The 11567-nt window shown below is 42.5% G+C and overlaps 1 protein-coding gene across 1 annotated transcript in view; it reads left to right on the top strand.

The window, feature by feature from the left end:
* Window positions 1–349: 349 nt before the first annotated feature.
* LOC147725250 (GTPase IMAP family member 8-like) overlaps window positions 350–11567 on the top strand; it is a 53746-nt gene continuing 42528 nt past the window's right edge. Inside the window, exon 1 of the mRNA XM_086966561.1 lies at window positions 350–461. Within this exon, the coding sequence (XP_086822687.1) occupies window positions 425–461 (37 nt within the window). The 5' untranslated portion in view covers window positions 350–424. The remainder of the gene's footprint in view (window positions 462–11567) is intronic.

The following is an 11567-nucleotide window of genomic DNA, read 5'->3' as shown; positions in this document are numbered from 1 at the left end:
CAGCTCAGCTCAGCTCAGCTCAGCTCAGCTCAGCTCAGCATCATGTGACTCTGGGCAATAGCTCATTTAATCTCACTGACAGCCCCCAGCGCCTTCAGACCCCTAGTGGTGACACGTTGCACTTTACATGTCTGGAATTATTATTATTATTATTAATTATTAGTTTAGTAAAAATAATGAGTGACTTTATTTTCCAGGTGGATTACTAACAGACAGCCCTAGCATGGAGCAGGCGTCCAGTCTAAATCCAAGGTGAATGTTGCCAAATTGAAATTGGTGAGTGTGCCCTTCCTGAAGTATCATCTCGCGTTGCCTCACTCCTTGTTCTGTTTGTGTTTCCTTCAGGTCCAATACTGAGGCAGCCATCGACACGCAAGGAGTTGATCCGGGAGTTAACAAGGCCCCAAAGTCTGAAGAGACACAAATGCCAAAGAGTCCACAAGATGAATCAGAGGCAGATAGTAAGTAGCTCTGAGGGAACCGTCCGCTCCAGAATGTTTGGTTAGAAGGGACCCAGTCCTCTTACAGTTTGAAATCCCATCAGGCATCAGGCAAATATTGGGGGCTAACCATCTCAAAAGAGACACTATCCTACAGGTAGTGTCCTGGAGAAATCAGTTTCTCTGTCACCATGGGGACGCTGGCACCTGTTTCCTGCAGGGCTTATACCCTAGTCCCATTATTCAAGGGATGCTGTGGGTATTTTTCCAAATTAGTAGGCCAAACCGCTAAGGTTGCAAGGTCCATTCCAGCCTCAGAGACTAGTGCAGCTTATGTGTGCACTCTGAATTGGTCCGGCACACTAAGGATCCCCCCTGGAGACTTTTTTTGCGTTGCTAACCGGTGCAGGACTAGGAGGATTCTTTTGGGACAGCAGAGTTTCCAATTGGTGTCCAGTATTCCAACAGTTGTGACACCTTGCCTTTTTGGGATCCCCATTCTTTCCTTTGTACTCAGTTTTTGATTGTGGGGATTTTTATAAACGTATTATGAAAGAGCAACTGTGGAGTGATTGTGTTCCTGAGAAACTACATCAGTACCTGGCAGACCCAGGTCCACTTTCTCCTCAAGAAATTGGGAAGGAGGCAGACCACTGGGTCAATGATAAGTCCAAAGCCCTCAACCAGGGTATCCTTCATGAGGTCATAGGACTCAGCATCTGTCTCATTCAGTGTCAGCAGCCTATCCCTACACTTTCCTGAGAGTAGCTCCCAAAGAAGAGAGCCCCAATACTGTTGGCTACGTTTCTTGGTGCTATAGGCTCTCTCAAAGACTGTGAACCCTTTGGTGATAACATTACCCTCCGTGCATTTGGGGACAATCTCTTTGGGGATTGTAGGGTCAAAAGCTTCATCTTTCTCCCTATTTTTTATTTTGCTGCCACCTGAGAAAAGTCCTAAGCCCATCTCAGATCTATTCCTTTTTATAGCCAAGAGTTAGCCTTTAATTCTCTCCTCTTGGCTAGTTTCTGATCTGCATCTTCACTGTCTACTTCTGAGTACTAAGTAAACAAAGTGGAATCCACTAAGGAGGGGGTGGTGGTCCCTACTGTGGTGGGGAGCACATCGTGTTGTTTAAATACCCCTCACACACCAACAGGCCCCTTGGTGTCATGCTTCATCATTGGGGTCTTCGCGCCCCTCTACGGGAAGCGGCGTGCTACAACCGACGACTACGTGGGAGCACTTGCTGTGGACTATGTGTGGATGTGTGTGGGGTATTCTATGTGTGTGGTGGAGTGGTGAAGGTGATAGTTAAAAAACACCTGGCTCATGGGGAAAAAAGACTTTAATTAATCCCCTGGATGGTATTATTAAAAAGGGTGCAGTGTGAGGTTACTGATGTATAATTATGTACATTAACCTCTGTAGTGCTTCGACATGAACATGTTTCTGAGTGCGAAACTCCTTCTTCAGGACGGGAAATGCACAAAATTCCCCACCTTACTCACATGGATGTATATATGAAAGAGCATTATACAAAAACTGTGAACTATAGGTGTGTATGTACCTAAAATGTAGTTCAACACGTAGTCTCTGCGCCCAATTGGTGGTTTATCAAGACCTGGAGGGAGAGAAGTACATAATCAATACCTTTCTGATTTTGCATTAGTAACTGTCATGTAGGTATCAGTGACCTTAAGGACAAAGAATGTGCATATATATATATATATATATATATATATATATATATATATATATATATATATATATATATATATATATATATATATATATATATATATATATATATATATATATATATATATATTCAATGAAAAAACCATAGGTTATAGTCCATATATAGTTAGGAATTTGCATTTACAAAACCTTGAAAATTCAATGAAAAAACCATTGGTTTTAGGCCATATATAGTTAGGGATTTGCATTTACAAAACCTTATTTTACTCGCATAAAACCATTGAAATTCCATATATAGTTAGATGCGCTAACTATATATCGCGCACCCGCAATCCACTGCTGATGATGTCACATATTACATCATTCATGACATGGTCAGTGACATCACTGATGACATCACTGATGACAACATCCAGTGACTATGTTTCTGTAAAGTTTAAATATGTTTTACATATTGAAGAATGAGTGGATGTATAAGTGTCTGGATGAAGAATTTAGTAGGTGCATGACTGACTGTATGAAAGAGTGATTAAATGTGTCTCACTGAGTGCATGGGTTAGTGACTAAACTGTCTTAATTTGTGCATCAGTATGTCTGTTGTTGTGTAAGCTGCTGCATGTGTTGATCAGTAGCTATAAGAGTGGCTATATGGGTTATTGATTGGTTGCCCAAGTATTTGAATGGGAGGCTGAGTGTGTGTGTGGGTGGCTGGGAGGTGTGTGACTCTCTGCATAGATGTGTAAGCAGTTGATTCACTAGGTGTATGAATTCAAGAGTGCATGTGGAAACAGCTATATGGGCGGTTGACTGTGCATGGGTGTGTTGGTGAGTGAATGGATATCTCAGTGCTACATGTGCAAGTAAATACGTATGTAAAACACAATACATGTGAGAGTTGACATATATAAATAACTGTGGATAAGAGCCAGTGAATGTGTGAGTGGCTGTATGGATCACTGTGAGCTTGTATCAGGGATTGTATAAGAGAGTAAATATGTGTTAGAATATGTTTGAATAAGTAAGGTGTGTATAACTGTATAGTTGAGGAAATGGAGGTGTGATTGATTCTTTGCATGACTGACTAGGTGTGTGAGTAACTCCATGGATGAGTGACAGTCTGTGAGTGTCTGTTTATACTGAGTGTATGTAAGGTTATATTAGAGTCTGAAGAGGTTCATTGTATTATCACATGAGTGATGTCATCAGTGATGTCATCAGTGATGTCACTGACCATGTCATGAATGATGTAATATGTGACATCATCAGCAGTGGATTGCGGGTGCGCGATATATAGTTAGCGCATCTAACTATATATGGAATTTCAATGGTTTTATGCGAGTAAAATAAGGTTTTGTAAATGCAAATCCCTAACTATATATGGCCTAAAACCAATGGTTTTTTCATTGAATTTTCAAGGTTTTGTAAATGCAAATTCCTAACTATATATGGACTATAACCTATGGTTTTTTCATTGAATTTCAATGGTTTTTTAAAAGCTAATATCAAAAGCTGTCAAATGTCAAGTACGTGATCAGTAAAAACATTTTGTATTTATGCACGCTGATGTGCTTTGAACGCCCCCCCCCCACTCCCCTCTTTTCTCTTAGTAGTACTCTCTCTTTGCAGATAGTGAACGGTAGTTAACGCAGACCTTTGCCCCCGTTGTAATCCGTCGTACTTGCTTGTCTCTCCATTTGATTGATTATTATCCAAGCATTTACTGTTTTACAATTGGTTCTCTTTGGATCATTCTCTATTTACAAACAAGCACAAAGTCACAATACTCTGTTTAATCTTTGCAGATAGTGAAAAATCGTGTAAAAAAATAAAAGTAATCGAGCAAAATCAGTAGACCACTAATTCGATCTCTTTTTGACCTCAGTAAAATACAAACATTAGGAACAACCCTTCATGAGAAATACGAAAATAGTGAAATGAACTGAGCTCCACACCATGAGGGCTGCAAGACAGCTCGACTCCGCCACCCACCCCGCCCAAAATAACGACAAACCCTATGCAAATATTATAAATATACACAACACACCAGCAAAGAAACAGAGTAAAACATTTTATTAAATAACTATTTACATAACTATTTTATACTTTTTATTGCCCGATCCGGCTAGCTCAATCGATCGAGCATGAAACTCATGCACTGATAGCAAGCGTTGAGAGTTTGTAGAACGATGGCTTCAGATTTTCCACATACGGTGTAGTGGCGCGAACTGGCAGGGGGCGTTTGGATTCTACCCCTTCCCCAAATAAGATTTTCATACGTGAATGTTCGTTCATGCTTTTAGTCCCTAAGTTGCTTCCATGTCACTGCCTTACACAAATGGCATAAGTCCTGGTTGTTGAGTGCCATACTTCAGAGTTCGAAGCAGCTCTTGTAACACTGTTTAAACCTTATTTGCACCTGCTGCAGCTTCACTATTCAAAGTAAGTGGGGTCCATTTGTGGACCTGACTGCATTGGAAAACAATGTGATACGGTGCCTCCCTAAACCGCTTGACGGAGGCCCCCGAGAGGCGGTGAGATGGCGCGGACTGAGAGGGGGCGCTTGGCTCCTGCCCCCTCCCCAAGTCGTGTTGCCCTGGTGACGCCTGAGATCGCCCCCGGCATAGGCGGCCGGCTCCCGGGGTCCGGCGGAATTTTTTCCCTTTTGAAGAATCTTCCATTCTGGACCTTGTCCCACAATCCGTTTGACCTGAAGACACGCTGTCGTGGGGCGCCCCTTTACCGTTTTAGTTGCCATTCCGCCCGCTTTTGGTACTCTGTGCCTCTTCCGCCATTCAGCTGTTTACCGCCCGCTCTTGCGACTACAACGTCTCGCTCACCATGTAGTTGAGTTGCTCCCGCTCTTAAGATTTAACCGAACTTTTTGGACTGCTGAAAGCGGTTGTATTCCGACCGCTGGTTGGTGGAGACATTTTGACTATATTCTGGACCTGCATTGTCGCGTAATGCGTCATATGACGCGACGCGTTAGCGCACCCGGAAGTGCTCCGGTGCGCAAGGCGCAGCTTCCCGGAAACGATCCAGAGCGCGCCGCGCAGCGCGTAACGTAAGCATAACAGGTCATGTGACTTGTTAATAAAACTTTTCATTGGTTCATTTTACTTTTCTTTTCCTAATGATGTAAGACTAGGTCATGTGACCTAAAAATAACACTTTTCATTGGATTAAAACATTTTTTTTCCCAAACGATGAAAGCCCCACCTTGTTTCTGGATGTTTCAGACTGAAGCTGGCGTCACCATGAGAGCACCACCATCTCGTAGCTCCGTCATGGCCATTTCGCAAGCAATCATGGCAGCCGCTCCCCACCGGAAGCCTGCGGGAGTCGACGGCCCCCAAGACTTTTGTACAATCTTCAAGGCTGAGGGGACGCTTTCGAGAATGGAACCCAAGCCATGGCAGACAAGCGTCCGAGTTCCAAGGTGTCCCAGGGCCATTGTACCGGACCAGGCCCAAATCCGAAGAGCCGGCCGCCATTTTAAGAGTCCTGTGGAAGCCGCCTATCGCTGCACAGCAAGAGTGGGAGCAACTCAACTACATGGTGAGCGAGACGCTGTAGCCGTAAGAGCGGGCGGTAAACAGCTGAATGGCGGAAAATGCACAGTGTAGCAAAAGCGGGCGGAATGGCGACTGAAACGATAAAGGGGCGCCCCACTACAGTAGACGAGCCTCCGCCATGTGCTTCAAAACTGCATATGTATCTCGTGATATCAAGATTGGGCAACCAGTACACAACAAGCAGTTACGAGTCCCATTTACACCGGCGCCATTTTGGGCGCGGCCGGGCAGGTCCAGGATCTAGTCAAACATAACAAATGAGGCTGACGTCTCTGAAGCAGTTGACGAACAGCAGGACATAGCAAATAAACATGAAGTCTCTAAAGCTGTTAACTCACTGCAGGACAAAACAAGTAAACCTGAAACCTCTGGAATAATTGTCGCTCAGAAGAACAACACACAAAACTCTGTAGTGTCTGTGGAAAGTAAAACAGAAGGGCACTGGAGTTTCAGACACACTTAACACTAATGACTTAACAAAGATATCGTCTGTCTATGAAGCAGCTGTCACAAGGAAATCCCTAACGCATCAGCATTCTCGGAAGAGGTTGACACAAATAACATCTTAAGGAACAAAGAAAGACCTGTTCACTCTTGACACCCCAGGTGCTGTCTATGTTGCACTATAGTGCTGCATCGAGAAAACGGACAACCCTATTGATGTGGATTTTTCATTATTGATTATTGTAAAGAAATGGCGACTCCCCCCTTTAGCAGATTAGCTAAATGTTTGTGTAATTTAGGCATAAAAGTTATAATATTGTTCTTGTTGTTGTTATCGTTATAGTTCTGGTTAATTTCAAAAAATGGTTAAATATATTTACAGTTTTTGTTGCGTTCGTTATAGTTAAATGTTAATAAAGTTTTAAAATCTAACTTTGTTGGAGTGCTATATATGTTTAAAAAATCGGATGAATGGGGCCTTGAATCGGGTTATTGTCATGTGTGGGCTTTGCAAGTGTACTGCTACAAGATCGGACATTTCAAACTCAAATGCACATTCTTTTTCTTACCTTTCCGAAGCATGGAGCGCAATAGCAGGCAGAGAAAGGGTGATGCACGTGTTGAACACTGCCTGGCCTGGCAAGTTGCTGGCAGTGCCCCCTGCCCGCTCCTGAAAGAGGGCACACACACACAGCCGCCCCGAGTACTTCACAAATCTTTAAAAGACCATGCGCTTGTTCATGAGGCTTAAATGGTTTATCACCCCTTCTATAACCCCTGCATCGACCCTCTGACGTTTCCTGGAAGAATTAGCACGTAACACAATACCAAGCCCTGTCAGCTAAAACCCCCGAGAAATCATGGGGCATATTATCAAGGGGGTTTATTTCCACTTTTTTGGCTTTAAAAGCCAAAAAAAAAGAGATAAAATTATCTCCCTATTACCAAGCTGTCGCTAACACCAGTTAGTGACAGCTAAAAGGAGATAGCGACCATCTTGAGCCCCGCTTTGCATATCAGTGATATTTATCACTAATGACATGCAAAGTGGGCGTGCCAAGATTTTAGCGACTGGAAACAGTCCCTAACCATCGCTATCTCCTATTACCAACTTTTGGAGATATTCGCGCTAAGAGCGAATATCTCCAAAACCTAACACCTGCCCTGAGCAGTTTTAGCCATGTTATCCAATGGGAAGTGGATAACATGGCTAAGAGCATTTGCTGGATAATGCATGAATATCGCTGACTTTTCAACGATATTCATGCATTGCGGCCGTTTTTTATCGCATTTGCGATAAACCTTGCTAATAGCAAGTTTATGTGCGATATAATTCGCCGATGTGCAACGATAATTTTTGTCTCTAAACAAGTTAGAGACAAAATTACCGCTAGTTGTTGGTAATATGCCCCCGGGTTTTTCCTTGCAGGAATCAGGAAGCGAAAGACTAGCACTGAAATCAGTAGTCTCACGCCTGAATCGGGAGGGTTGGCATGTCTGGATACTCTACAGCTGGGGTCATAAACTACATTCGCAGGGCTACGTGATAGCCTAGGTCCGGCCTGGACAATCGGACACAGAGGAAGAGGAGTGTCAGAGGGTGCGGTAGTGAATAGGGTGAAAGGGAGGTGTCGGGCAGGCACAGGGTGTGATTCTCAGAGAAGAGCAGCGCAGATGGGGGGAAGTATATGGCCCATGCATGAGAGAGAGAGCGGGGGTGACCATTGCGTGGGGGAGATGCGTGCGAGGGTGGGGAGCCATGCTGAGAATCGGCGGCGTGCAGAGAGTGGCCCTGGTCAAGGCATCTAAAATGGCTGCCGTGCACGACAAAATTGTGGCATTGGACAAAACGCAAGATGGCGCAGACAATGTTTATCAATAAGGATTCATTTATAACAAAATATTTACTCGCAGTGACAAAATGGTGGTCACCACTTCCTGATTTCCATCGAATCGAACGTTAACAAACGTCACGCAGCAAAAAAAACAAAAAAAAAAAAAAACACGCACAGAGCAGTTTTTAGCCATGTTATCCAATGGAAGGTGGATAACACGGCTAAGAGCATTTGCTGGATAATGCATGAATATCGCTGACTTTTCAACGATATTCATGCATTGTGGCCGATGTGCGGCGATAATTTTTGTCTCTAAACAATTAAAACGAAGCACAAAATGGCGAATTCTCGTTTCGCTACCAGTTTGCGGCCCAGTTCGCGCCCCGGGAAACGCTTCTACCGTGAAAAATAATTTTTTTTTTATTTTCCCCACGGGACCCTTTAATAACCCCAACAACAATCCTAGGGGGTCAAGAGGGGGATACCTTGCCCCCTTTCATTAAATTCCCCTTTCGTTTTTCACCTCTTCTTCTCTCTCGATCCTACCGAGAGACAAGATGGCGGCCGCTCCGGACTGTTTAGAATGTTGACAGACACCGGAGAGCCAATCAGCTTTCTGCGCGCAAAGTTCCGATAAGCGAAAAGTAAGCGGACCGGATCGCTGCCCGGAGCGCTGTTACAGATATATATCTTGATTTAAACGTTAATTTCTCAAAATCCACTGAAGCACATATATTGAGACCTAGCAAAGGCACATCGGGCTAACAGTCCCTACAATTTTGCCAAGTTTCGTGCAAATCCATTCAGCCGTTCGAGCTAAAAGTGAGGCCAAAGGCCCTATGGAAAAATGAATGGGAAAAACGCGTTTTGGGACCCCCCTTTTTTCTCGGCCCCCCCTTGACGAAACCCCACCAAATTTTCAGGGGCTGCTCAGAAACAAAATGTGCCATTTTCCTGAAAATTGCAGCCGGTTCCGTCCACAAACGCCAAAGTTATTAGACATAGAATTTTCAGAAATCCCATAGGGAATTAATCCTAACTATATATACCTACTGGCGATAGCCAGTAGGTAATATATATATATATATATATATATATATATATATATATATATATATATGGACAAAGAATGTGCATATATATATATAAAGATGGCCAGTTCTTGCCACAGACCCTGTATTAAAACCTCAATTAGCAGAAGCCCCTATTGTCACCTTTAGGAAAGGTCCCTCACTTAGGTCTCACATCTGCCATGAATTTCCTGAACTTAGAAAAAAGCAGGAATGGATGAAAACAAGATCAGGTTTTATACGCTGTACCTCTTGCAGGGCTTGTAAATTTGGCAAAAGCACTAGGCAATACAGCACGCCATTCAGTCCAGACCCAATTCAAATCAAGGGTCAATACAACTGTAAAACTGAATTTGCCATTTACGTCTTAACTTGCACATGTGCACTTAGGTATGTCGGCAGTACACGACAACCGGTACACGTTAGGATCCTCCAGCATCTACGCGCCATCGTCAATGACGACCCAGCCTATCCTGTAGCTAGGCACTTCAAGGCAATACATAACGACAATCTGGAGTGCCTATCCTATTTTGTTATCTCTGCAATAGATAAACCCAGAAGAGGCGGAGATAGGGTCAAGATGCTGAGAAGAATGGAATCTCACTTCATTCTTGAATTAGACAGTAGATCTCCCAATGGTCTTAATAACACGGAGGACCTACATGTGTTTCTGTAAATCAAGCCTTGCTTTGTTCACTTCGTTCTGCATTGCTTTGGGTGGTAGGGTTCATTTGGCTGCCGCCCTCCCCCACGTGTTTAATATTTTGTCTCCTTGTTGGGTTGTTGCACGTATCATTTGTATATATTAATTCACGGTGGTTCATTATTTATGTATTTGCATTTATTTTTGGGTACACTCATTTGAGGACATAGACAACAGTTTTTTTCTGTAGTTCCTGAGCAATATGTTTTTGTAACAGTTTGTCTTACGATAATGACATCCCCTTGATTATTATGCCAAATAGCCCATGCCTTATAACTATGCTGCTACAGTCGTATGTTTACATATTACGCTGATTTGCACTTTGATAGATATAGATGCAACATTATACTGTTTACATTCAAGCGTATTTTGCACATAACCAATAGTATCACTGCTGGTTCTTTTAATGCATCTGATATAATAACAACAACTATTTTTAAATGATGCACTTTGCACTTTATTCTGCTATTTTGCACTATCAATATTAAATGTAGGCGGGGGCTTTATGTGTGTGTACATATATTGGCTATATACAACCTTTTGGTATTTGCATTTTAAGCTGTTAGAAAAGTTTTTCTTACCTTTTTAACTTTTATAACATGGGTTTTTGTTTTTTGTCAATTCAATATATGGATTTAAACCAGTTAATGAATTTTTCGAACTGTTGCCATTTCAAAATGTTTGGAAAACAGACTAGGCTATTCACTACTAGTAGTATGTCCTCGCTGTCTATTACCACGAGGTGTATGATGAAAAAAAGAAAAAAATGCACTTTTTTCCCTGTTCAGCAGTTACTATTTAAAACGCAAGTATTTCCAACTCTGATTGTCTGTGAGCAAGGGCGGATGCCCGAAACGCACCAGATTGCTTGGTTCAGCTTTTGAATAAAAATCTGTGCTTTGTAATTACTGGATCCGCGTGATTTCCTGGGTCGCTGTGGTCGGAGCTTGGGAGATTGCACTTGTTCGATATATATATATATATATATATATATATATATATATATATATATATATATATATATATATATATATATATATATATAACCTACTGGCGGTCGCCAGTAGGTATAGTAGGTATATATAGTTAGGATTTTTTTCCTATGGGATTTCTGAAAATTCTATGTCGAATAACTTTGGCGTTTGTGGACGGAAGTGGCTGAAATTTTCAGGAAAATGGCACATTTTGTTTCTGAGCAGCCCCTGAAAATTTGGGGGGGTTTCGTTAAGGGGGGGCCGATAAAAAAGGGGGGTCCCAAAACACGTTTTTCCCATTCATTTTTCCATAGGGCGGTTGGAATCATTTTTAGCTCGAACGGCTGAATGGATTTATACGAAACTTGGCAAAATTGTAGATTTGGTTCGCCCGACGTGCCTTTGCTATGTCTCAATATATGTGCTCCAGTGGATTTTGAGAAGTTAACGTTTGAAAAAACAGATATATCTGTGACAGCGTCCCGGTTAGCGCCCCGGTTCCATCATGTAGGTACCAATGCAGAGTCTAAAAATAAAAATACACAGTTTTCTTTGTAAATATCTTGCATGTTGTTTCAGAAGTTATTGTGGTATATGGAATTCATAGCGTAGTCTGTCAGGAAAGCAGAAACACCATGGAGGCAGGAGATGATAAAGAGATGTTAAATACACATTGGAGATAATATAGTGGAAGAAAGGAAGTAACTATGAGCAAACTTACTATGTGAACCAGTGTAATCCCTATGCACTCAGTATTCAAAGTTTATCATGAAGTTCCACAAGATAGTGGTGGCGCGTGAACGTCACACGTAGTCTGGCCGTGCC

The sequence above is a fragment of the Lissotriton vulgaris genome, chromosome 4_1, assembly GCF_964263255.1.
Source record: "Lissotriton vulgaris chromosome 4_1, aLisVul1.2, whole genome shotgun sequence".
Taxonomy (NCBI): Eukaryota; Metazoa; Chordata; class Amphibia; order Caudata; family Salamandridae; genus Lissotriton; species Lissotriton vulgaris.
The sequence above is the reverse complement of the archived record's forward strand: the minus strand, read 5'-3'. Positions and strand labels throughout refer to the sequence as shown.